The sequence below is a fragment of the Varanus komodoensis genome, unplaced genomic scaffold, assembly GCF_004798865.1.
Source record: "Varanus komodoensis strain SLA01 unplaced genomic scaffold, ASM479886v1 scaffold28, whole genome shotgun sequence".
In the NCBI taxonomy this organism is placed as follows: domain Eukaryota; kingdom Metazoa; phylum Chordata; class Lepidosauria; order Squamata; family Varanidae; genus Varanus; species Varanus komodoensis.
The window spans coordinates 10,023,089-10,050,120 of record NW_025335727.1 but is presented as its reverse complement, the minus strand read 5'-3'; the positions used below and the strand labels follow the sequence as shown (position 1 = coordinate 10,050,120).

At 38.5% G+C, this 27,032-nt stretch overlaps 1 protein-coding gene across 2 annotated transcripts; it reads right to left on the bottom strand.

Moving 5' to 3' along the window:
• Positions 1–26,902, bottom strand: PDCD10 (programmed cell death 10). 2 transcript variants are annotated; one of them, XM_044434417.1, is made up of 8 exons: positions 26,798–26,902; positions 13,134–13,345; positions 11,938–11,991; positions 7,571–7,688; positions 6,197–6,323; positions 3,683–3,761; positions 3,115–3,197; positions 1–490 (listed from the first exon to the last, which is right to left on the bottom strand). In XM_044434417.1, the coding sequence occupies exons 2-8, from the start codon at positions 13,227–13,229 to the stop codon at positions 409–411; spliced, it is 639 nt and encodes a 212-aa protein (XP_044290352.1). In that variant the 5' UTR covers positions 13,230–13,345; positions 26,798–26,902; the 3' UTR covers positions 1–408. The 2 variants fall into 2 exon arrangements, with proteins under 2 accessions (XP_044290352.1, XP_044290351.1); XM_044434416.1 differs by lacking the exon at positions 26,798–26,902 and having other exon boundaries at positions 13,134–13,439.
• Between the last annotated feature and the right edge of the window lie 130 nt (positions 26,903–27,032).

The following is a 27,032-nucleotide window of genomic DNA, read 5'->3' as shown; positions in this document are numbered from 1 at the left end:
TAACAGATGTAAACTATTTATTGAATATTTGCCACCAATATTGTTAAATACATAATCTTGGAGTTTTCCGCTTTCAAGTTAAAATGTCAGAAACAGAACACCAAATATTTACAATTCTTATAAGGAATGTTACATAATGACACATTAAGGCGTAAATTCTTTTGGCTTATAATTTTGAAAAGAATGATAATAGCAAAAAAGTGATGCAAAATCTTCATTGTGAGATTATGATTAAGCTACAATGTTTTTACAAAAATATGGTGTAAGATGGCAATAAATCCCATTCAAAATCCTGCATTGGGTCCCTGCAACTGGGACTGATAATTTATACAGTCAAAACTTTAAAGTTTACATATAAATGTATCCTATCCACCATTGAAAAGTACAGCTCTCAACATATACATTTTTTCAGGCCACAGTTTTGAAGGTCTGGAGTATCAAGTTGGTTTGATGAATTAGTCGGTTGGCACTTATGAACACGTTTATTGCCCTGTTGTAAGAAACAAAAGACATTTTAGTGAAAGATAACAGACTAGCAGTTAGAAAGCTATCAGAATTATTCTACACATGTCCACCCAGAAATAAAGTCTCATTGCACTGGATAGGACTTATTTCCAGGTAAGCCTGTCCCACCTATCAGAGACAATGGAAAGACAAGTCCAACACAGGCTGCCTACCCTGGTTGCAATCTTGCAGTTATAAATCTATAGACAAATAGCAGCACACACATTTTGGCTTAGCAACAGGCAGATGATACGCACAAAGCATTGTCCTTCATTCAAATAGAACAGACCTTGCACCAAGAACCAAGTGATTTTTTAGCATTTAAAATTCTCAATAATCAGGTGTGTGTTATGTAGCTTCTTTTCAATGGCAGAGAGCACCATTTAAACTGGCCATTATTTGATTCATGCAGCCCCTCCACAAATAGATGGCTTACATGCAAAACGCTAAATTTATGTCAAACACTACACCCAGTAGCATTATTCCTCACCTGTGAGTCTGAAATAAGGGACTTACACAGTACTGCATGGCATTTCTTCAGCACAAGGCACAGGGAAGAGCACGTCTTTCTTATTAACCGTATGTACAAAGAAATGAAACTGAAACCTGTTGCAAAGTTCACACACTGGCATTTCTTTTGTTTGCTTTCAAAAATTTAACATTTAAAGGGTTTGTAGGGCAATTTCCCAAATGTTCAGTGGCATACATTATTTTAAAACTCCCTACAATAAAAGCATAGCACAAAACTAAATAATTATATCACAGCCCAAAGCTAATTAACCATTACCTGGAATAAGACCAACTAAATTCAATGAGAATTAATTCTGAAAAAACACACATAGGACTGCAATGCATGTTAACTAAATTTGAACCAAAAATAAAGAGAGCCTACAGATGAGCACCTTCTTACATCCCCAATTTGTACTCTCCTCATTCTAAATTGTTGCAACAAGAGCCCCATCACCATATATACCTGGTACAGCAGGTGATATCACAGATGGCATTTCCCCAGGATAGTGTTTTTCAAGTTTTGAGTGGCTTCTGACTGTGACGGTTAAAAATGAGTAGATTGAACTGGGCATGGAAGCCTATAAGTAGCCACTATAATTAGCACTATATTGGCTGACTGTGTTCAGGCATTTCTGAATGTCCATTAGCTTCTACATCACCTTTAAAAGGATCTGCATGTAAAGTGTATAGCAGCATTATATTCAATTATAACCTAGCTTTTCAGGGTCACATATGTGAGCCAGGGTTGAAAAGCTACGTTAGGTAGACTCCAAGTGATTTTATTTATTTATTTTCTTTGAACAGAAAGCCCAACAGCCGCAAAGATAAAAGTAAAATGCAGTGACCTATATGCATTTGCAACACTGGGAAATTCAACTTTTATGTTTAAGTATTGCTAGAATGAAGTCCACAAGTTAATACAACCCGAACTCAAAGGGTGTGTGTGTGGGGGGGGGGTGTTGTTTCTGCCATATGAAATAGAACAGATATCTTGTGTTTCCAGTATTTCAAACTCCACTAAATCCATTTCCCCTTCGTTGTGTGAAATTATCCCTGGTCAGAGCATGTGTTAGTTTCACATCTACTGAATGATGAATTCCTGAGCTGCCAAGTTTAACAAGCCAGAAGAATGTCTTAGTATAAACTTTAAATAAACGACAGACTGTACAATGCAGAAGACTGGAATGGTTTGTGTATTAGCACTGCTCAGTTAGCTCCAACAACCATGAATCAGGTCAGGGAACAGATGGGATTCTTTCCTCTTCACTACCCAAACCGAAATGCCTGTGCAATGGCTTCCATTACTAGTTTTCTTCTGTTGCCTTTAAAATAGCTGCATCTAATTCTTATTGCACATGCTTCCTTACACATGCAATACATGAATGGTATAGTCCTCTGCCATTTTGGGAGAGCATTTAATAAGTTACCATGCAAGTAGAGCCAAACGCAACTTAAAAATATCAGAAAGCAAGTCCAGGACAAGGTCATTGGCATTTGGCCTAGTCCTTGCATATGATTTGCCATCTGATCATTTCCTATGTACAACACACTCTACCTACACGGTAAGCTAACTTGCTGATCTTCCCATGTTCTGCAAATAAGCATTTCCAGTAGCTTGTTAGCTGCTTTCAGAAAATGCTGTTGAACTAGTGGGTGGTCCCCCTGGGACAACAGAATAGCAAGAGCATAGTAGCAGCATCAGGTAGTCTCTCTTGTATGGGGAAGCTTTCAGTATTAAAAACAAAAATTCCTGGATTCCTAAGAGTTAATTAATGTTACAATTAGACATATTAAAAAACAGGGTTTATAAGAAACAACCAAGAGTCCTATGGCCCCTTAAAGGCAGTTCATTTTCACCAGATGTTATTCTTGAAAGTTGCCACAACAACAGTGTAACTTGGCTACTCCTTTAGAAAAGGTTTAAAAAAAACAAAGTCTTCTCAAGCATTTCTTACTCTGCCAAATTGAAAGTTAAGGAGCCTTTAAGACACTAGTCCACGTAAAAGATGCTCTTTGATGGTCTGAAATATGTATTTTAAAGCTTACTAAGAAAGTAAAGAATCACTGTTGTTCCAATTCAACTAAAGAGAAATTACTTACTTTCCATCTTTAAAATAGGTTTTCAAAGTGTCGCTGAAACTTTTGGAGTATTTTACAAACTCTTTCTTTTGGTGTTCAAGTGCCTGAAAAATACATATATATACACATATATGAAGAGTCATTCAATCAAAGTCTCTTCCTTTACAGAACATCCTACTTTAGTCTGTAGGCAGACTAAGATCATAAACTGAAGTAAATAAGCATAAATGTTACTCTGTGCTAGCATAATTCACCAATTAAAGAAAGTAAATCAGGTTCATGGCTTCAGCGTATGTGTCTAGGAATGTTTATTTACCACACTGAAATTTATACAGACTATTTTATAAATTATACTAAGCCTTAATGTAGCACTGCAGATTAAAAGTCCACATATACTGAATATCAGAAAGCAGGAAAAATATTGGATTAGTTTTATTCCATTTTTGTCTCTTCATCAGCATATTTGTCTCAGCTGCCATTGATGTTGATATGATTTACAATTCCCACAATCTAACCACAGAAACTGCAGATTTTTAAAAAATGCTAGTTAATATGTTTATATTTCTGACAAGATAACAAATTCACATACCCTCCGGTTCTGGTATTGATATTTCTTGAAGACATTATTTACTGTGTCAAGAAGTTCCTTTATTGCACTGGCGATGTCCCTGTTTGGCAATGAAGAGATAATTGCAACATCTTTTAAAATTAGATTCACTCAATGAAAAATTTTAATCACTTCCAAAATTATGTCTGACATGTATTTCTAAAGGATTTGCTGTCTTACAGAATGAGTTTTAGATATGGCACAGCAAGACTGAACACCAAGAACTAATTAGATTATATGGCACTTCAAAGTCCAAATTAAGTTTAATGCTATTTTCAGATGGGGAAAGCTAGCATCTGCTTGATATCGAAATCTACACCAAAATAGTGTTAAGCAGCAGGAGCTTTGGTCTACCTTTAGAATTAAATTCTCCCTTCAGAGCAACTCCATCCATCCAGCAGATTTTATACCTGATATTTCTTTCTGAATAAAAAGTGACCCATGATTTGCCTTAATCTATTTTATAAATAGATTACATCCTACCTGAGACTTTTAAATAACACTAAACTACCTGGAAAAAAAACTGTCATAACAAGTATTCTTGGAAGCAATTTGATGTTGGTTGTCTCCTCTCAGGATTAATGGATGCAATTTCATCTACCTCTAATGTGGCAGGATGTAAAATCACTACATAACAAGACTAAACAGATTTGTGTTAGACTAAGAGAGGTCGTAAGAGGGAAAAGTTAGTTAACACTATGTTCTGTGTATAATTCCACGGTTACATCTAAAGCCATGAAATCCTCTGAAGAACCAATTCTAAAATTAAAAAGAGAGTTCAGGAAAAGTTTATTCAGTTTCTACAAACAAATCATTCAAACATTCTTGGAATAAATGAATATATTCAGGTCTTAAGCCTTGCAAATACAAGACAACTGCAAGAAAGCTGAAGCAAACAAAGTTCAGCTATAATGAACTCTTGAACCTTGACAACCTTAATTGTCATGTTTAATCTAAAAATACAATTTATTCTGAAGACATAAATTGATAAGTGAAGCTCTGCATGTGCATTTTGTGAAGCCAACCTCAAATGATATCCCCCAATCATACCAAAGGTAAAAAGCTAATTTCTGTTAGGTTCTGGGCTCAGTGTGCAAGCAGCAAATTGTTCAAAATGCCCCAAACATAAACAGGTGTTGCAATATGTATCTAGCATTTTGTAGGAAAAAAAGGACTGGAAAAATATAGCACGATGTAGCTAAGGAGGCAGGGGATTACTTAGGACTGGAGGAAGTACAGGCCCTTTGATACTTGCCAACAACATGCAACAGGGTAGCCACTGACAGCTCAATGTACGCTGGGATACAGAGACAGTAAAATTGGGGACAGGGGATGCTTATCACCTTCACCCTCATACTTTTCTGCATGTATATCCCATATTCTTGCCATCTTTCCAGCCAGAATGAAAACAACAACAGATCAGAAAACTTTTCATAATCTGAACATTTCATGCAGCAAAGGATATGATCATTATACAGCATCCTTAAAGGCAGCCTAACATCATGAGACATAAAATACACATTTCATCTATCAATCTGCTTTGGGGTTCTGGTTACCTGACAACTGTTGAGTGTTCACTCCCTGCTTCCACTTGAACCATCTTAACATTCAGAGATGGTTAAACAAAGGACCAGCAGGATGACAGGTCATACAGCTTAATTAAGGAGAGAAGGGAAAAGTTCTCTGGGGTGGTTAAAAGGCAAGAGGCATCTGCTCTTAAATGAGGGAAATGTGCACAACTTGCTTCCCAGCCCTAAGGAATTAAAGGGTTACCTCCAGCAATTGCTATCAGATGAGTCCATGAAAATTTGTAAAACATAAGTTGCCACTTACACAAAGGATGTTCTTGAGCATGGACTATCTGAGTAATAAAATGATAGGAGTAAACTGATAGTATTTGATAGATCAATTGACCTTGGCTGCTATACTTGCCACAGCTGAAGAAGTTATCCATGCTTGTAATTTAGACATCACTGATGAACCAATCCTACCATCTGACAGCAATACAGACAATATCATGTGTGGGTTTCCTATAGCACTGGAAGTCAGTGCACAGCACAGCTATTTGGCGGGCAGGCACTGCAAGAGCCTCTTTTTCTTCATCCTGTGGCTTTAAAAACTTGACCAATCTTGCCAGAAGGTCAGAGAAGATCCATAATTTTACCTTATGGTACTCTTAACACACCATGCAGGCTGACAGCGGCACTGTAGAAAAAAGATTTTCCGGCAAGATGGGCATTTGTACCGGATTTTGCAGGTGCTAAAGCCAGTCCACAGTTTTACCATTTAGTAAAAATAAATAGACACATGCTTATTTAGGAAGAACTTCAAGGGCACTCTAGTGAAAAAGTGCTTGGATATGCATAAGTACATGTACACCAAATACTTAACAGTATAAAAACACTGTAGCAAAAACAATGACAACATCACATGTAAAGTGCACAGCTCATATTTTAGGACAGTCTTTTACTTTGATGGGGAAGCATGAGCACTTACTTGATTGTCTGAAGGAACCTCACTCTGTCATTGATCTCATCTGGAATCTTACTGAGAATCTGTTTAAGTGCTCGTGCCTTTTCATTTAAGTCCTGGAATTCTGCTTCTGGTCTTTCAATCATATACTCTGAGAAAGAAGAAAAACTACCTTGACTGCTTATTCCAAGCAAATTTCAAATAACTCCAAAAACATTTGACATAAACCTCATCAAAAGCAATAACATAAAGGATAGGCAAGGAATGAATTATGAACGCACCCTAATACCCCCTCTTATATGAAATGGATGGCATATAACTGAAAGACGTTGACCAAAGCTGAGATGCTTAAGTAGCATATTAAAATAATATTAACAGATAGTATTCCAGATTCATGAGATGTATTTAAGAACTAGTAAAGAAAACACCTAACATAGTTATGGGTTTGAGACACATTTCTAAATTCACTGGAGGCAGGATCTGTCTATGGATGGAGGCAAAATGAAAGGGTTGATTGCCCTGCCCTTTTAAAAAACTGTGGCACAAGGGGTTGAGAAAGAAGACTGTAGAAATGGCACAGAAATTACCCCTGCCCAATTCTCCGCAATCTCCTGTTTCCCTCTCGGTCCCATATGCCACAGCCTACTCTGCACAAGTAAGTCCCTCCCACTGTGGGAGCATTTTCATGATGCCCTGTAAGTTAAACGGAGAGGAGGCAAGGCATTCAGCACCTACGCACCTCCTTCAGCAGATGGATAACTCAAAGGAACACAATAACCCAGTTCCAATGACACAAGAAACTGTGGGTTGTTATGAGTAAGGCAGAGTAAGCAAGCTTGCTCAGAATGACTTGCCCAAACGGCTGAACAGCCACCAACACTCCATCCCTGGGTTGTTTAGTATTTCATGTAAAACCTGATCCAGGGACAGAGCAGCCCTGGGTCATTTAGTGCAATGGAAGCAGACAAACAGGAGTGTTCAACCAAAGGTTGCTACATTGTTTGATATGGCCCAACAACTTAGGCGAACCTTTATTTTGCTTTCAAGTGGAAATATTTTTTTCTATTTGACTCTATGGCATATTCAAACTAGCATACAAGCAGATAGGCAGAACCAGATTTGTCTGACATCTTTTAGAAACCATGTTACAAGAAAATCCAAAAGAAAAGCAGTAAAGCAGTTGCAACTAACATGTCTATAAGGACATGTAGTTATATAAATATTATTATAGAAATACATATCTAAAATGGGTTTACTCTAGGGCTATTACTATCAGGAAATCAAGTTTACTTGCAGAAACACAATCGACAACATAAATATTTGTGTAATTTAAAAACAGCAGCAACAGCTCCAGATGACAAAACAATGTCAGTAACTCTAACCATTAATGGAAAATACCTTCTACATCATCAGCTGCCATGCGAAGGAGAGATTCAGTAAAATTAACTTCAACACTTTTTTTCTCCAAAATCTTTATGATGATGTCTTGGGTGAGACCTGGATTTTCCTTTTCAGCCTATATTTCAAATAGTTTCATTTATTAGCACACAGACATATTGAAACACAGATTCAAAGCTAACAGACATAAATTCAAGATAATATTTTTAATAGCTAACCAAGTAGAACTAGTTCATAATAACATAGCCTTTTTCTCTTCCAATAGGAGACCCATATTTCTTGGACTACATCAATATTTTTCATCTGTAACTTTGCCCAGTAAGCTATTTCATTCATTTCTGCACAGTATTCAATTTCTATGCATCATGACCAACATTTCCCTTTTTTCTTATACTCTCTCATGCCATCTGAAATTAAAGGGATTGATTTAGACACTTGTATTTAGTCATTTAAACATTACAGGCAGTACAGAATTAGTAAAGTTCAATTTATCTTCAACATTCTTGCTTAATCTTTAGAAATATACAGTATTACTGTTTCAAAGCCGGCAATATATATGACATAAGAGTAACAGGATATAATAAACACCTCAGGGTGTCTGGAAAGCAACCAGAAAACCTCACATTTCCTACATCCCATGTCACTTTCTCATGTCTTATACATTCCTCAAAGTGCTTTTACAGTATTAATTTTTCAGCTACTTAGAGAGCAGGTAACGTGAAGTACTAGCAGCTGACCACTACAGTAAAGATTATATGAACCACGAACTAAGATTGTAATGGGGATTTTTTTTAGGAAAAGAGAAATGCCAAACTGAATTGATCTGTTATGGAGTGGGAAAATTGTCCCCTCATCTCTCCTCTTGCCTCTTAGAACAGAATTAGAATCGGAAGGTGCTGGTAATGGCCAACTTCTGCCTCTCCCTTAGGTGTTTGGTTATGGCAGATCTAGCCTGCCAGGATAAAGGAACTGGCCAGGGTCTCTTACATCTCTGAAAATGACAGAAAACACCAGAAGAAGAGGCCTTGGGGCCCTCCTCAACTCAGATACAGTAACTTGCATGACTCTGCATTCTGGAGTTTCGGACTTCCTAAGTAACATGTTTGCAAACCAGCTCTCATCCAGGCCAACAGCAGAATTCAAAGCATTGCTTCTGAGCCAGAAGGACCCCCCAAAGCATAGCACTAAATGGAGATGCCCAAGAGATCTCTGTGTTGTTAGCATAACTGAAAGATTCCAGCACAACCATAAAGGAAGATTTCCAAATCTCCCCCAACTGCTTATTCCATTGCTCATCTGCTCTTACGGGCCACAATCCAGAGGACCAGATGGCTAATTTTGTGTGCCCAGTGGGTCTTTTTTATTTTTTCCTCTTTCAACAGCAGCATCCCATGTTGCATGCTAAGCTGTTTTAGAAATTAAGGGGATGTTCAAAGGCAGTCTATACTACACTCATTGGCTTTGTGAAATCTTTGAGGGCACATGATGCAGTGCCAGATTAACATAAAAATGATTATGTTTATTATATTTTCAGCTGTCATTACTACCCCTTAATCGGTGTCTTTCTAGCCCAAAATGCCTAATTAATATTTCACTTAAGAGGAGAGTGCACATCTTTTTGCCCCTAAAGACCAACTGCAGAGATGGGCAGAAAGTGCGCACAGGCTCCCCCTCTTCACCCTGCCCACACACTCCCTGTCCTATCCCACATGCCAGCTTGCAGGAATGGGGACATTATAGACTTCCCTCTGTGTGAGGCAAGATCCCTTTAAAAGCAAGGACTGCACTGGAGACCGCCAACATGATCCTGGATTTCAAAAACTCTACCCACTAGGGGGGAGGGGGGAATAGAGGGGGGTGGCTTGGGTACCTACACAGGCCAAATGAGTGGCAAGCCCACATGCAATTTGGAAAGATAGATATTATATGTGCGATGCTCGAGTTCTTTCAAATGTCCCAAAATCCTTCTAAAACTATGGTACCCAAACTGAATGCAAGATAAGTGAGTCTTTACTAATGACAAATTGAACATTTTTTTTTCTTTGCCTGTCTGAAAACCAACACTTTTCAGGAAACCATCCAAGAGTTGCAGGAAACAGCAAAGTGGGTGGGAGAAATGAATTAGCAAAAGAGATAGGGGTTGTGGGGGGGGGGGTGAATTATCTGAGTTGGTCTGACTCGATGTAATTATGTTTCACTAATTCATACTCTTAGAGACAGAAGGCACAATATAGAGCACAGACTATTAACTACACAATCTTAGTGTTACACCACACTCTGATAAGAACTGGAACAATCTGAATATAAACTATGTTGATGACAGTGTATTTTCAGTGTAGAGCCTGACATTAATCTTTACCTTTACAGCTATAAATTTTATCTTCACAAACAGATAGAGTGTACAACTGATTTATATGAATACGATAATGCAAAAATGCATAGCTAACATATTAAGGCTGTAATTGAGGAAAAGATTTGTATAAAAGATCACTGTATATTTCTAATTTACAATACAAATTAACATGTTTGTATTGGCATAATAATAAGTTCTATTTTATATACTTTCAAGAGCTTTTACCTAGCAACTTTTCAATAATTTGTCTTATAAGCTAGTAGTTCCTGTAAGAAGTATTCAAGATGAAGTTGTACTTTCCAATTATATGGGGTGAGCAGCAGGTGCCCCAAAAATGCAAAGGTGGCAGAACTCACTCTATTTTTTTCTGCTCTTGCTCAAAGGAAAAAAAAAAACAGACACCAAGAGACAATCACAGCTGCATCTTAAAACCAAAACTAACAACAGGGTTAATTCTGCAGTATTTATGACAATATCTCCAGCATTTAAAGAGGTGGAAGAGGAAGCTGGAACAATTCTCTATAGCTCCCTTTAGCTCAGGAAAGAATGCTGCACCACAAGACAGACAAAACTGGGTATAGAAATGAGAGAGTGCCAAGGTTTAAGAGGAAAAGGTTGTCCATAAGTACCTGCAACCCAAGGTGCATCATCATTACCATAATGAATTATGCTTGGTTCAATATGCGTAATATAACCATGGTACAATCTTATTTTCAAAATTTCTATAGTGCCCACCAGCAGTAAGTGCTCGTAGCAATCTACAAATGTATGAAGATGCCTTTGGCATCTTAGAACAGGGCTGGACAACATATGTCCACATGGACCCCCATCCTTGGCCCCACATTGTGACACACCATACCACCAAACTGCGATGCTGCCCTCAAACCGACACTACACGATTTGGAGATGGACCGTAGTGGCAAGAAAAAAGTGCACTTTTTATTTAAAACAAGCCACATGAGCAGAGGAGGCCCAGCTATCACACAATACAGCATTCTCTGTCTCACAGTTCAGATTCAGAATGTTAGTCAGGACAGAAAGTGAGGAGCTGAAAGGCGAGTCTGAAAAATCAAGGTCGACAAGTGAGAATAGTCAGGCAGTAACTTAGAACCAAATGGGGCATGGGAGAAGGCAAGAGCAAAGGAGGAAGAAGAGTGAATTCCTAGACTAAGGTGGCACCTGGTCAGATGGGCACACCAATTATGTAACATCAGGTGTTCCTGCTGCTAGGCCCCCAAGCAGCACGAACCATCCTGAGGGCTGAGTCAAGAAGGGAGGAGGGGGAAACAACTTTTTGCAGGCAGAAGCTACTCCCACAGATCATTACTTTAAGTAACTTGTTAACTCTTACAGAACACACCCTTGTATTACAACAAAGCCTGTTAAGCTTCAGTAATAGACTGTATCCTACAGACTTTTCCTTTTGATCTGCTGCAAAGGAAAAGTCGGCAGAAATATACTCATGACATTGGAAGAGCAAGTCAACCCTTGTTTTAACGTGCAAATGCATTCTTTTATGGCTTCTAGAAGTGCGGCTATGCATTAAAACAAGCTGCTTTCATTTCATTTGCACTAAAACAAGATGTTTCAATATAAACTGCCTTTTTGCCACCCAACCACTGTTGAAATTCAGCAGGCCCCAGAAATGGAAATTACCCACTGGGCCCTCTGATTTTGCTCAGACCCTCTGACACAGAGCATTCTGTCTACTCCAGTAATTCCTAGTTTGTGCCAGAATTACCAAGGAATTAACCAGGACCTTTGTCCAAGCCAATACTGTCCCACAGAGCTATCGCCCTGGAACAGACTGTCCTTTGCCCCTCTCCTACAGATACTTCCTCATTAGAACAGATAAACAAGAATGTTGTTTGGTGTTCCTAGGAAGCAAGGAGCCAAAAAGTTAGGATAGACTCAGGGCAGAATGAGAGCAATAGTTAATTCTACTGGGTAACTTTATTAGCCTTTTATATTTTATGAATGCTATGTATATAAAAACAATTTGATGTATTCTTACCTTAATAAAAGCTGCTCTCAGTGTCTGAGCTGCAGATAGATTTACTCGTTCTAGCTGTAAAAAGGAGTTAAAATAACTTGTTACATTAGGTTACACTAATTTAAGGAAAATATAGAAATGAAGCATCACCCTTTGTCTTCTGAAAGGTCATTTCCAAGATTTTCTGCCAGCCCAGAAGAGCTGATTTTTAAAACACTTTCAGAAGAACTTGACCTTTGCCTCTTACATTGGAAAATTCACACAACTCTTCAGATGTACAAAATCAATAACATAATTTTTTCTCACATGTTAATTTTTTGTGATCTGGCCTAAGACATGAAAGCTACTGATAGCCATTCTGCTAGAATTCTAATGGATAATCATTTCCACATGGAGATTTCGCTAGCATACAAACAATTTTGATAAAATGGAGCAATGACACCAGTATTGAGGACATAAGAAAAAAAAGCACAAAACACATTCAGGTATATATTAAACAAAGCAGACTAACTACTGGAACACAGGCTATGCTTTATATCTTAGACCAGTCTTGTTCAACCTGGTGCACTCTGGATGTTTTTGACTTTAAATCCCAGCAGCCCCAACCAGTATGGCCAATGGTCAGTAATGCTGCGAGTTGTGGTCCAAAACATCTAGTGAAGACCATGTTGGGGAAGGGTGTGTTAAGATTTAAGTTTATTCTCCCTGCAAACTCGTAGCAATTACTATCTATATATATATTCTGGCAAATTACCTCAAAGAGGCCACCTAGATCATACCTAAAGATGTCTAGATTTGCACAAAGAACATTGTGTTCTACAATGTTTAACAGAGATCACTTCTGTAAAACTACAATAGCTGCAGAATCATAGCATAAGACATGCTGCTTTCTACCTTGTCTAAATCTGAGAGCTTAATTGAAACCTACAGAGCTGACTTGCTAGAAACGTGCTGGAAATCATCTTGAGAACCTATAGTTCTAGAGAGGAGTCAGAATTAAGGAACAGACTAAGACTAATAAATAGTTAAAAGTTATAGATAATTGCAATCATGGAAATGACACCCCAATCCACCCCAGAAAAGAAAGCAGGACTTACTAGGGCTGTGGGACATACTAGTAGAAAAGTTATAGGTTAGTACTGTCTTTTGTCACTGAAGACAAGGTCCTGTTTTCTAAATACCATTGTGTACAGAAAATCAACTAAAAGGTTTGTTACCTCATTAAAGACAGGATACATAACAGCATAGAGAGGCATGGAAACCATGGAAGTGGTCTCTGCTTCATTCTTCATCTCTTCCATTGTCATCCTCATTCAAAGATCCACACTTGAAGAAAAAGGCTACCAAAGCGATGGACTCCTCATTCAATAAACAGTTTGTTTCTTTACCTTCTTGTGTCTGAGTTTTAGAGCACTTAAAATATATTACCCTGAGAAAGGAAAGAGAGAGGGAGGGAGGGAGAAAAGGAGAGACTTTGTTACAATCAGTATCAATTTTTGGGATAAGAAATCCTACCAAAATTTTAATGCAGTAAATGTGATTTATTTATTATTTATCAATTTTGATTTTTATATACTGCCTCCTTCCCATAGGCTCTGGGCAGTTTACAATACAGCCTTCTTTGGTGTGACTTGCATATCACAACACTAATTTCTCAGTTGCTTGACCCAGGAATTGCCAGGGACAAGGGAGGTGTGCAAGCCATGCACAACCCAGTTCCACTGTAATATGCAAGCAACTCATTTACTCAGCCCACTTCCAATGAATATTCAACTATACCAACAAATTGCATGCACTTACAGCAGTTTTTATAACAAGTCCTGAAAACAGCAAAGATCAATACTTGGGCTGCAGTCCTATTATGATGATCACAAGGCCCCAGTTCTGATGCTTATTGTCTGCCTGTGGAGGATGGCAGCAGCAAAAGCAATATTTTCTTCCTTATCATCATGCCCTGCATTTTTACTAAACTTGGTCACCCCAGTCTCTTCCCCACCCCACCCCACCCATCAAAACACCCACTTTCCCCCATTCTGAGGTCATGCTTCCAACCTCAAAGTGGCCACCAGATCACTGAGTTTCCCCTCTGAGGTTGGAGCTCTGCCTCTAGCCTCAGATCAAGGAATTCAAGGTATCTTCTGTTCTCCAGGCACTGTCCAGAGGCCACGGGACAGGTCTCTTAGAAGTACGTCTAAAACCACTCTCTTAGAAAGCGATGTAAAACACCTAAAATAGCAACATCTATGTATACATATGCAAAGATAAATGTCAAAGCCTATATTTGATATTCATACATACATCGCAGATCCATTTCTAATAAAATCAGAGATGCAATGCATTAGTAATGGTCAAAAAGCTGTTCAAACATTATATCACAGGTTTCTTTAAAACAAACAAATGTTCAAGAATTTTTCCATACAGGGTGTGCCAACACAGGTAAGCTCAATGGAAAATAATGGTTCAAGTAACCGAATCTCATATGAAATGTCATCTAACTGGCCCAACCCATTACGCATGGGTAACTGTTCTAAATGTAGACCTGAATTTCAACTAATGATAAGAAAATACACCAGTCAGCTATGTCACAAAAAATACAGGAAATTGGAGAAGTGTTAAACAAGCTGATTGTTCTTCAAGTCATGGGTCAGATAAAATAGGTAGGTTGTTCCCAAACCAAAGAGAGTGGCTTGCAACACTTTATCTTTTTGTATAGGTTTAAGAGATGGAACATAGAAAGGAAAAATTGAGAGCAAAGAGGGTCAGAAAATAAATGGGCAAGAGGAAAAATCTATACACCGTAGAAGGGAGAAATCATGCATTTTAAAGTTGGGCCCAAACAAGAGGGTCGGAGATCACTCATCAAAACCAAACCTCTGTACACCCAAGACTATTGTATAAAAGCTAATTTGCATTTTTGAAGCATTGCCTCAGTCACCTTTTAGTCTTTAATTTGCCACTCTTTTAAAAAACTCATTTTAAATTTAATTTTTATTGAGCATTTCAAAATTAAAAACAAAAAAAATAAAGTATTTCTTTCTAATATACAGATTTCTTATGAGTGAGTGAACCTACTACAAGGAACACGATGAAGATTACAAATTTGAACAGGTGGATTTTTTGTGTGATTTACCCAGTTATATGTATCTGGGTTGCCTTTGTTGAGGTTTATGAAAATTATAACAGCATATTTTGCTATACATAAAATTTATCAGTACACAGCATATACAATAACTCACAAGAACTAATTTGGAAGTTAACCTCTGAAACAGAAGTTTGTAACCCAGATGTTTTGGACTACATTTTCCATCATTTCTGATCACTGGCCATGTTTGCAAGGGATTGTTTTTCATAAAAAGCAGATTTTAGAGAACTGAAATAACTGTCTGCATTCTCAGTGACAACATTTTAAATCTCATTTCAGATAAACTGTATTGAGCAACAGGGACATAGGAAAGCAAAGGGATCTCAATAATCTTATACTAATCAGATTTGATATTAAACCCAAACAGCTAAACAGAAACAGCAAGAAGAGTCCTTACTTCCTTTTCCTTATTTCTTTCCTACACCCCAAACCCTTCAAGTACTAAGTTAAATTCTCTATTATTAGCGACAGCATGCTTACACATTCTGGAGCAGACAGCACAAGGCATCAACTCTTGCTAGCACTGGAGGCCAACTTCATTTGTGAAAACCATCCAACATGAAAAGCACTACCATCTGCCCATCACTTTTGAAGCACCCACACTTCCTTGGTTTGCCTGAAATTATTTTTCTTTCTGCATTTTAAACTGGCAACACCAGAAAGAGAATGAATGCCCACAGACATTTTCCAGAAAGTTCAGGATAACTGGCTTAAAAGCACTCATCTAATGCATTATGGTAAGATGTGCTCAGGACACAAGTCATTTCAAGGTAACAAGAAATGCAGCAACTTGAATGAACTAGAACACTTTGTTTAGGGATGGGGGCACTGTTTTGAAAAGACTAGCCCTAGATACCTCCATGATTTGTCTAATTCCCTTCTAAAGCCATCCAAGTTGGTGCAGCCATCTCTACATCTTGTGGTGGTGAATTCCATAGTTTTAACTATGCACCATGTGAAGAAATATGCAATGAAAGGGCAGTGAACACACTTTCAATTGGTAAGGAGAGACAGCAGCACTCTGGAACACAGCCCAGAATTTTCAGCAGTAAGCAGGAAAGTTCTATAGCAAATGTATATGGGTTCCTCAACAAGGAAACTTACACTGAAACTACTGTGGTGCCTCGTACTTTGAACCTAATTTGTTTCAGGAGGTTGTTTGAACTCCAAATCAATTTTCCCCATTAGAAAAAATGGAAAATGAATTATTCCATTCCCAGACCCTAAACAATACCCAATACATTAAAAACAATCACAAAGGCACTAAAAGGGCACTGAGAAGGATCAAAAACTTAGGCACACAACAGATGATCTTTCGACAGTGATCACATTTTTCTCACAGCGTGTGCAGTTCGAACTTAGAAGCATCATTTGAACTGTGGAACAATTTTAATCTCGATTTTAGCATTCAAACTCTGGAACCTTCGAACTTAGGGTCATTCAAAGCTCAAGGCACCACTGTAATCCTAGAAGGTAGAATTTTGAAAGCCATTGTGATACACTCTTTGTAAAGTGCAAAACTTCAGAGTAAAAAGGACTACGCCAGTTGCACTCATTCTTTTGTTGGTGGATAATGTGTCACAAGATCACATCCGAGTATAGGAGTATGCAATAAGATATGCAGAAACTCAGATACCATGGACAACTTTTTTTCCTTTCCCTTTTTTGTTTTTGTTTTGGAAGCTTACTGAGCCATGGACTACTAGAGAGAAGGCAGGTCTGGCAGACCCTCCTTCTCTTGTTCAAGAATGCCTAGCAACTATTCCACTGGTACTGAAGACTGAAGTTAATGAAACTCTGGAGAAGAAACTCAGAAGATCAAGGGAAGGGCTATTTTTGAGGGTTGACATCTTTATCATTAGAGAGACCCTGAGTTTGCCTGCAACTCCTTCTGTCCCATCCCATGCAAGAAAAAACTGAGAACCAGAACTATAACGTCAATTGTTAGGGACCAGATGAGACTCCTGCATGCAAACATACATGCACATCCTTAATTATACTGTACATTTTGTGAATTTTAATTACAACCATCTTTTCAAACCAAGGTTAGCTGGAAAATGTGGCATAAATATAATAATTAAATAAATCAGGACAAAAACCCACAATTTTTAACCATGCATTAAAGTAGGAGTGTCTCTGAAGGCAGTTCAGAAGCTGCAGTTAATGCAAACTGGGGAGCCAATTAATAACAGGGACAAGATTTGAACATATAACATCAACAGGGCCAATAAATTGAAGAGGGTCAATAAACTGAAGCTCAATCCAGAAAAGACAGAAGTTTTGCTAATGGGTGGACCAACTGTTCAGGTGAATGATATTTGCCCTGTCTTTTGGACAGGTTTCAACCCTCCCTAAGGGACAGCTTGGGAGTACTCCTTGACCCAGGTTTCAGGAATGGCTCTCTCCTCACCTCTCCTTGAAAAAGGTGAGGAGGGCCGCTACAAGCAGAAGGATGTTTTCTGTTATAGCATCCCAATTAAGGAACTCACTCTCCAGAGAGGTGTGCATGGCACGACACTTTATTAATTCAGGCACTAGGTCAAAACCTTTTTATTTACCCAGTTTTTAAACTGTTAAATGGTATTTCATTATGTTAGCATCAAGTACTGGTACTATGGAGTTTTTAATCATTTTACTGTTTGAATCGACTGTTTTTTAAAATTTTGTAAACTGTCATAATTTTTAATAAATCACTGCATAGAAAAAAATTAAATAAATGCATGCATTTTGGCCTGTTTGTTCTGGCTGCCTGTATGTTTCTGAGACTAAAAGCTGCTTTTAACCTACAAAGTCTTATGAAGCCCAGGAGTATAATACCTGATAGAGCACCTCTCCCAGTATGAATTTTCCCATATACTACATTTATCATCGAAGGCTCTACTATAGGTGCTTCTTCCTCTCTGTGTTGTCTATTTATTTGCTTATTTATATTATATATAAATATGATTTTAAACTATTTTAAGGTTTCACTCCTTGCAAACCACCTGGAGAGCTTCTATTAGGTGGAATAGAAATATAACAAAAGAAATGAAATAAAGTGCAGGTAGTTTAATTTGATAATTCAAGCACACATTCTCTGCTATTGTTAACCATTGCTCCTGAATTTAATGAAGTACCAGCAGAAGTACAAAACAAAGGGGCAAGGAAGATGAGCAAGAAAAGCTAAGCTAAGCAAAGCAACAGCACTGTTTTTAAACAACCTTGCATGGAATTCTGCATTTCTCTAGCAAAGAGAGGTCAAGTTTCAAAGATGGAAAATGAGATTTGTCTAGGTATACTACAGTAAATTTCATGAACAGACAAATGCTTAAGAGAAGATACAACAAGGTAATTAACCTTGACCAATTTTCTAACACATTCTCTCAGCATGGAAGCCAGAGAGAAAAGCAAACAGAAGCTGACAGCTATATATTTGGCTAAGGCACAAAGCACATTGCCAAGCCAAGCTGGCACACACTTCTTCTACACTTCGCTCTGAGAGAACTAACACTCATTCTTAGGAAGAGCCTGCAGTCTCCAGTAAGGATTTCTGACAACAGCTAAAGCTGGAATTCAAATTAATATTTAAGCTGGAAAAAAGTGTATATTGCCTTCTGTTTGCAAGAAATGCTTAAGCGTTAGACAGTGCCACAACACAGATGTACATAAGTTGAAAAAATATCTTTTTGAGGCACATGAAGTTAGAATCTACAATAATCAGGACTTTTATACAGTTCCAGTTTTACTACTGCAATTTAACACAGTACTTTTTAACACAGAGCTAAAAAAGAAAGTTTCATATACTAGGCAATACAAAAAAAAAAAAAAAAGACCAGGCATCTAAACAAGGTAGGTGCCTGGAATTTTCCCAGGACCAGTCTAAAGAATCAGCAACAAGCAAGCTTACAAAGTGACACAAAATTAATTTTCAGTTGTCATTATACTTTGAGGTATGCTCTGAGGACTGAAACCAATTTCACTCTGAGAATGACGGAAGAAATGTCTCAAATTATAATAAACTAGTGTCCAATGCCTGGATGTGAGCCTTCAACAGAGCTAGTATTTCAGATTAATTGCCAGCATCAAATATGTATGTATCTGGGAATTTTCCATCTCTCAATTCTGAAAGTAACAGAATTAGAATAAAGATACTAGTGTAACACCTGTCTCCTCTCTCTAAGCAAACCATTTTCTTCTGTGTGTTAGGGAAATGGAAAGAAAATGAGTTCACTGTTAAGGCTGTTAAGAACCTAAGCAGCATGGCATCCTAACTACACATGCAGCATTGAAATGCAACAACTAAGCCACATCTAAAGCTCTTCTAAATACCAGCTTTAGAGGACTAAGGAATGTTTCAAGGAAGAATGAGTTGTCACTTTATGTTGTTGCCACTTTATGAGTTGTCACGATAGAAAAATACGTATAAAGATACAGAATTTATCTGAAACAGCAATGACACCTCTGATAACTCCTGCTGGTCAGTTTAAATCAGTAAGCTCAAAGGTTTGAGATGACCATTATTGGAGGACCAGTAGCAGCATAGTGAAAATGTTATTGATATAACTTTTTGACCAATTCTGCCATTAGGCCCATAAAATACGAGAATACAGTCAAGAGTTTAGTGACAATATGCTTCAACATAAGAAGTCAGTAAATATTAATTGTAATCAGAAGTTGTCAACACCTTATAATCTAGAGCAGTAGGAACAGTGATGACAAATCAATGTACAGTGTTGTTTAAAACATACTAAATACTATTTCCCCATTTCTACTTTGAAGGCAGGACTAAAACTAAATGCGGAGTTGTCAGATTATCTGAATAGATTCTTCTAGAGATACAAAGTTTCAAAGTATAACAAAGAAATTTGGAACACATAAATACAAAAAGATATTTTGAAACATGTAAATACACAATAGCCAGGAGCCAAGAAGCCATCAAATTGTTTTGTGTACACAAGGGGGCTTTGGACTTTTTTGTATTGCAGGTGCTCTTGGCAAACTGAAGTGCATTTCAAATACAATTTATGATAAGTCAAGAAAGTATGTTGTTTAAAGGGAGGGGGGGAAATATAATTTCTCCAGAGTGAGCTTGGGTTTACCTAAAGCAGGCCTTTGGATCTCAGCCATTATCTTTAGCCTAAATCAACTCTTAAAAATGTCAGTTCCACTTCTTATCTCTGCACATATAACATTTAAAAGCAGCAGGGTGTCACTAATAAGTTACCACCCTCTATAAGGTGCAGATGCAATCGAGATATGCTAAAGATGGTAAAGCATGGGGGGTTTACAAAGACTTAACAGCATTTGATCAAGTGATGCTTAAAACAGATGAGAAAATGATTAAAAGATTATATGATTTTTTACTTGACAGGAAAATGGAAGGGGAACAGGTTAAGGAAACTATGATAACATGGGCACAAAACTTCGGGTATGATGTTTAACCAGAAAAGTGGCAAAAACTATGGGAAAGAAATATTAAGGTAACATTAGCAACTTTGTATAAAGAAAATTTATATAAAATGTCCTATAGATGGTATTTGTCGCCAAGTTGATTAACTAAGATGTTTCCAAATATGTCAAACAGATGTTGGAAATGTAAACATAAAGTGGGTACTTTTTATCATATGTGGTGGACTTGTGATAATGTGAAAAAGTGTTGGATTAAAATACATAAATGGCTGGAGGAAATACTACAAAAACCCTTTGCTTTGAAACCTGAAATTTTCTTGTTAGGCATCATACTGGAAGACATTAACAGATAGGAAATGTATTTGATGTTACATTTAATAACAGATGCGAGGATTGCATTTGCTCATTGTTGGAAAAGTGAGGAGCTACCCACTGATGAACTGCTTTTAAGAAAGATCTTCGACTGTGCAGAAATGGATAGAATGACTGTATCATTGAAGGAGAAAGAAGGCACTGACTTCTATCAAACGGGATTTTTTTTATAATTGGCTGGAGAAATGGGACTTGGCGTAAATTTAGAGATGTTTTCAAGTTATTATAAACTGATTTAAATATGACTATAGAATGTTAAAAATATGTAGTAGGGGGTTGACCCAGTAAATCCGATGTATGTGAGGACTGATGTTTTTAGTATTAGTTTAAAAATTTTAATAAAATTAAAAAAAAAAAACTAGTAAGTTACCACCCTCATAAATCTGAGGCATCCAGAAACGTGGTTTTTAAAAGTAAGATTAGTATATGGCACAGACGTGGGATATGAGATTCTATCTTTTACAAGTTTGATTTTTTTTCCAGTCCTGAGACAAATATCAAGCATCCCCATGAAGTATATCCAGAATTATGGGCAGTCCTGCATTTAAAAGAATGCAACCGTCTATACATAACCAAGGGAAGAAGTCTCTGGACCCAAAGATCACACACATATGAAGAACATACAAAGAGTATTTGAAAAGTTGTATTATTTGTTGTTGTTAGTCACGAAGTCGTGTCCAACCCATCGTGACCCCATGGAGAACATTCCTCCAGGCCATCCTGTCCTTCACCATCCCCGAGTCCACTCAAGCTCACACCAACTGCTTCAGTGACTCCATCCAGCCACCTCATCCTCTGCCGTCCCCTTCTTCTTTTGCCATCTATTGTTCCCAGCATTAGACTCTTCTCCAGGGAGTCCTTCCTTCTCATTAGGTAGCCAAAATATTTGAGTTTCATCTTCAGGATCTGGCCTTCTAAAGAGCAGTCAGGGTTGATCTCCTCTAGGACTGACCGGTTTGATCATTTTGCTGTCCAAGGGACTCGCAGGAGTCTCCACCAGCACCACAATTCAAAGGCCTCAATTCTTCGGCGCTCAGCCTTCCTTATGGTCTAGCTTTCACAGCCATACATTGCAACTGGGAAAACCATAGCCTTGAGTATATGCACTTCTGTTGGCAGGGTGATGTCTCTGCTTTTTAGTATGCTATCTAGATTTGCCATAGATTTCCTCCCCAGGAGCAAGCGTCTTTTAATTTCTTGGCTGCAGTCCCCGTCTGCAGTGATCTTGGAGCCCAGGAAAATAAAATCTGTCACTATCTCTATTTCTTCCCCATACTCTTAGTTTATAGTATAGCCTCAATAAGGATGATTTTATCTTATCCAGATATGTCTTTGAAACAGGTGGAGTTTGTCTTATTTTGTTAACCAGCAAAAATTAAAAATTAAAAATTGCTTAATTGCAAATAATCTCTGAAGCTCTTTCCAAACAAATGAATGAACAGTCTATTCTCCACAGAATGATCCATTTATGCCCTACTCATGTTTGCTTTCAGTAATATGCCAACTTGTTCTCTATATAACTACACATTTCATTAGGCAATATTAATTTAGGAACACGGAAATGAATTGGCAGAAGCAAATTTTCCAATTTTCCACAGCAGCTCCTTCAGTTCCCTGAAAATGCTACCAAGTGGGGTGCAGAAATATGCAGAACTGTGTTGAGCTGCAGGGGTACCTGAAAAATCAGATGGAAGCAGTTTCTGTGAACAGTGCCCACCCCCATATCCATGGAAGATCTTGAATATTATCCATTTACTTCACAAACAGTCTAACCATTCACAGTGTACCCTATAATAGCCAATGTATTTCTTTACTTATTCTTTTTGAGCTAGAATAGCTTGCTGTAGCAGTGAAAAAAAAAATGCCACTACCTGCTCTTCATGAAATCTAGATTGTCTTTCTAGCACAAGTGTGTCTCTCCTCCTCTAGACATCTTCGAAGGAAATGGCACTAGCTTGGCATTTTAGTTCCCTTTACCAAAACTGCTAGCATATTCCCTTGATTTCTTGACAGTTTTAATATTATCAACGAAAGATTTTTTTCTATTTAATTCAAAGACTTCCTCTTATCAAGATATCTGGCTTCAGTACCCTGAGTAGATGTTGCCAGACCAATTTGCAGCCCAGTGGTACAATTCTAATAGTAGTCAGTAACAAATGCTTGAAGATGGCTGTGGAAACTCTGTCATCATAAAGCACCCCTTTCTAGGAATAATCCTATCTACTTCAAAAACAAGTATGATACGGGGCATAGCATGGTATGGCATGGCACCAGAACTCAAAAGACTACAGTCTGAATCATGGTTCAGCCATCAGTAAGTAATCTGTCTTCATCCCACTGTCCTTATCTAGAAACAGAACAACGAACCTTCTCACAGGAGATTCAAAACATTATAGACTCTTTGGAGAAAAGTTGCAGTTGTTGGCTCAGATATTAACTTAGCCAACATTCACACACATTGAATAACCTGGGATCTATAAAAAGGTATCTATATATGGTTCTATGCACAATTCAAGAAGTTTGTCTTGGCCTCTCCAGTGTAAGACTCATCTAATATTGAGAATTGCTGCCAGCCTTTCCTTCCTAACTAAGTATCATACATGAAAAGCAATGAGAAAAGGCATATTTACTGTCATTTATTTCTAGGACATTTTACCCTTGCCAAAGTTTTAGCAGCTTTTAACTGCTCTACAAAACACATACTTAGATATCTAATGGTCTGAAATAAGTATTCTTTATTTAAAGTGCATCTTTATATTGAAGTCTATTTTCATCTGTCTCAAAATACTATAAACCAGCAAGGTTCAGTAACAAGCATTTTAAATTTTAAAAGGAAATAGCTTTTCTAACTAACGTTTGCTCTGATAGCATCCCCAAAAGCATCTGCAAGTACACCGCTTATTTATTAGTCAGTTGTTCCAGAATGCTGCATAAACAATTCTTTAAAGTACACATCAGTTGCTGCCATTAGATTGCATTACTATAAAAACACAATAAATAGGACTAACATTTTCACAGAAAGAAATTCCAAGTGATGGGTGTTCTGATGCAACACACACAACTGTTCTTCAGTTTTTAATGAACAATCCAAGCAAGGTGGTATTTGCATTGCAGGATAATGTATTTTCCAGGAAACAGACCAAAATATTTTGATACTGGGAAAACACTAATCGTTCCACCAAGTAGTGCACCTCACACAGTAGAACTGAGCATTCCATGAGGAATGTGGGTTGGAAGCCTTTTCTTGATAGCATCTGTGACAGTAATGACAGGCAACACATCCAGTAATGACAGGCAACACATCCACTGAATGCCCACTGTGTCTGCACCTATCTTGTGTGTCTTTACAGTTTAATCTTAGCATTTTAAACATTGTGAATACAATCAGCAATAACACCTTATTTCACTGACCTTTTTAAACGCTTCTTTTAAAAAATGCATTCTTTCTCAAACAGGCTGAACAGAATATTTTTTTTCCCTGTTCACAGAATGAAGGGAATATAAATCTATCTAATCCGTTCTAGCTCGCAAATTATATCAACTGGGTTATTATGCTTCTGAATACTTGAACAGGACTAACACTACTAGTAGAGCTTTAAAAAGAAAATAAAATATTAAAAACAGACCACAGAAAAAGTATATCAACTGGTAAATAAGTTCACTCTTATTTTTTAAACCTTAGTAAAGAAACTGAAATAATATTTATGCATATATTTACTTTCCCTATTGGGTTCCTGCATTGACAAAAAAGATACAAGCATCTTTTTCTGCTCTCCAAATGCATAATTAGAGTAAACAATAGAGAAGAGAAGCCTGACATATTTCTAAGAATTAATATACGAAACAGAAAATACGGAATATTCTAATTCAATCAGGTTGGAGAGAAGAGGAAGACCCTCTGGCCCATGCCCCAAATGCAGGGCTCCGGGATTCTTAGTCCAGGCCTGCAGACTCTTCCCATGTGATGTACCCTCAGGAGCTCTCTTCATATTGATATTGTTTACTCCATCTTGAATCCATGGAGGTAACCTTGCACAGGTTGAGAAAGCATAATGGATATAAATGCCTTATGTCTGTTGCATATTGAATACATAGTTCCATCTATAACTCTACCCACTTTGGATTCTGGCATGAAGACCCTATAATTTTTTGACAGAGATGATGCAGACCAACAGGGAAACAGTTTCCCACCCTTGCTTTAGATATCTTGAGTTTTTGTAAAGAAATAAAAATAATGGAAAGATACAAGAGATGCTAATCATTACACACAAGTTGAGTCTCAAACTTACAATTGCATCAAGTGGAATTTAATGCATGCCTACTGGCAACAGATGTGCCCCAGTCTGCATATGGCTCAATGGCAAAGAGACATTGTTACTGTGTGATGGTATAACTGTCAAGATTAACCTCCTTTCATACTAACTTACTAATGAAGGTAGCACCTACCTTTAAGAGAGGCCTAACTCTATCCTTCAAGGTACATTGCAATTTCAGCATACCACAGTATTTACTTCCTGAGATTAGGCAAGTTCCAGGAACCTGGCCTCCTAGCTGAATTAGGGAAACCAGTCTAAGTTAGTTTTGGCTTCAATCTGTTTATCCTACTCATACCAAGATGTTAAGACCACCTCTTTCCACCAAAAGCTTCACTGTTCTTCCAAAACACTGTACTCAATCACAAGTAAAAAGACCCACCAGCAGCAATCTGTCCATACAAGTAACATTCATTATTAATTCAGGGATTCTTCCCCAAACCCCTGCTTTATAGTTTTCTTGCCATCATCCTACATGAGCGATTGAACCACCTTCAATATAATTTGATATAACCCATTCAGCAGAGTGACTATTGTATACCTCTTCTACTACCATTCCATTTAACTTTCCATTAACGTCCATCCAATATTCAGATGAATACAAGAGCTGTTTGTGTTAGTTCTGGGCACTCACTCCACCTAGTCCAACACTCTGCCTCCAATAACTACCAGTTCTTGGCATCCTCTGTATTTGATGAAGAACCCTTTATTAAGTCTATCCACTGAGTTTCTGATCACTCCATTTTGCTTTATCTACAAGTACATCAGGTTTAGGCATTCTAAGGGTGTACATATGTTAATATATGCACAAATATAAAGAGAATGTGTGTACACAAAAGCCTATCTAAACAGATGGAAGTTGTAAAATTGTTCCTGGGTTATCCTATTACAGGCTATACAACAGAAACTACCTGAGTGCTTATAAACGTATCTCCCTGCTACCAGAAAATTGGGCAGTTGTGGGAAATTGGAACTTGACCATCTCCCCAACATACCGGCTTTCTACACACACCCCAGGCCAAAGACCTTCAGACAACTTCCTCCTCCCAGTTTTTTCTACTCTTGCTTTTCTTCTCCAGAGGTGAGAGGCCTCCCAACCTTGATGTCATCTTTAGTCACACCCTGCCGAAAAAGAAAGCCTTCCTCTCCCTCACATAACCCTAAACAGTGGGAGACCTTCGTCTTGAAAGCACTGGATCTACCCATATTCTTCACCCCCTCCCTCTGATGGGCCAGGGTCGCAGTCCTTCGCCGCCCTTGCTATGATAAATCCATCCCCTCAAGGCCATGCTGGAGGTGGACGTGGGCGGGGAGGCAACCGGGTCCGCGCAGAGCCCCGGCTTATCCCTCCTCTGGCTGCGCCGGCTAAAGCACTAGGCCTCTCGCCGGCTCCGCCACGGGCAGCAGGCTCCCGAAGCCCCTTTGCCCCTCTCGGCCAGCGCAGCCTCTGCGACACGGCTAGGCCCCGCGCACACCCACGGGTGGCCCCTGCGGCCGCGGCCAGGACGATCCCTCAGCAGGCGGCGACACAACAACAGCCCCCCACCTCTCCTCCCGCTCCCGCTCCCGCTCCGGCTCCGCCACCTTACCTCCCTCCCTGCCCACCCGCCCCTCGAAGCCTTTCGGGCTCCCGAGCGGGCTCCGCCGACGCTACTGCCGGAAGTACCCGTCGGGAAGGAAGCGTCCTCCCCTCGCCAGCCACCGCCGCTGCCACCGCCGCTACCACACACCAGGCGTTGTCCGGAACTAGCCGGCGACCGCGCGGGCCCATGGGACCTGTAGTCCTCTTCCTGGGAAAACTACAACTCCCGAGAAGCATTGCGACGACAAAGTGAAGCGATAGCAAGAAGGGAAAACGGCGTGGGCGGGGTGAGGGGAGAGCGGCTCTCAAAAGACGGTGA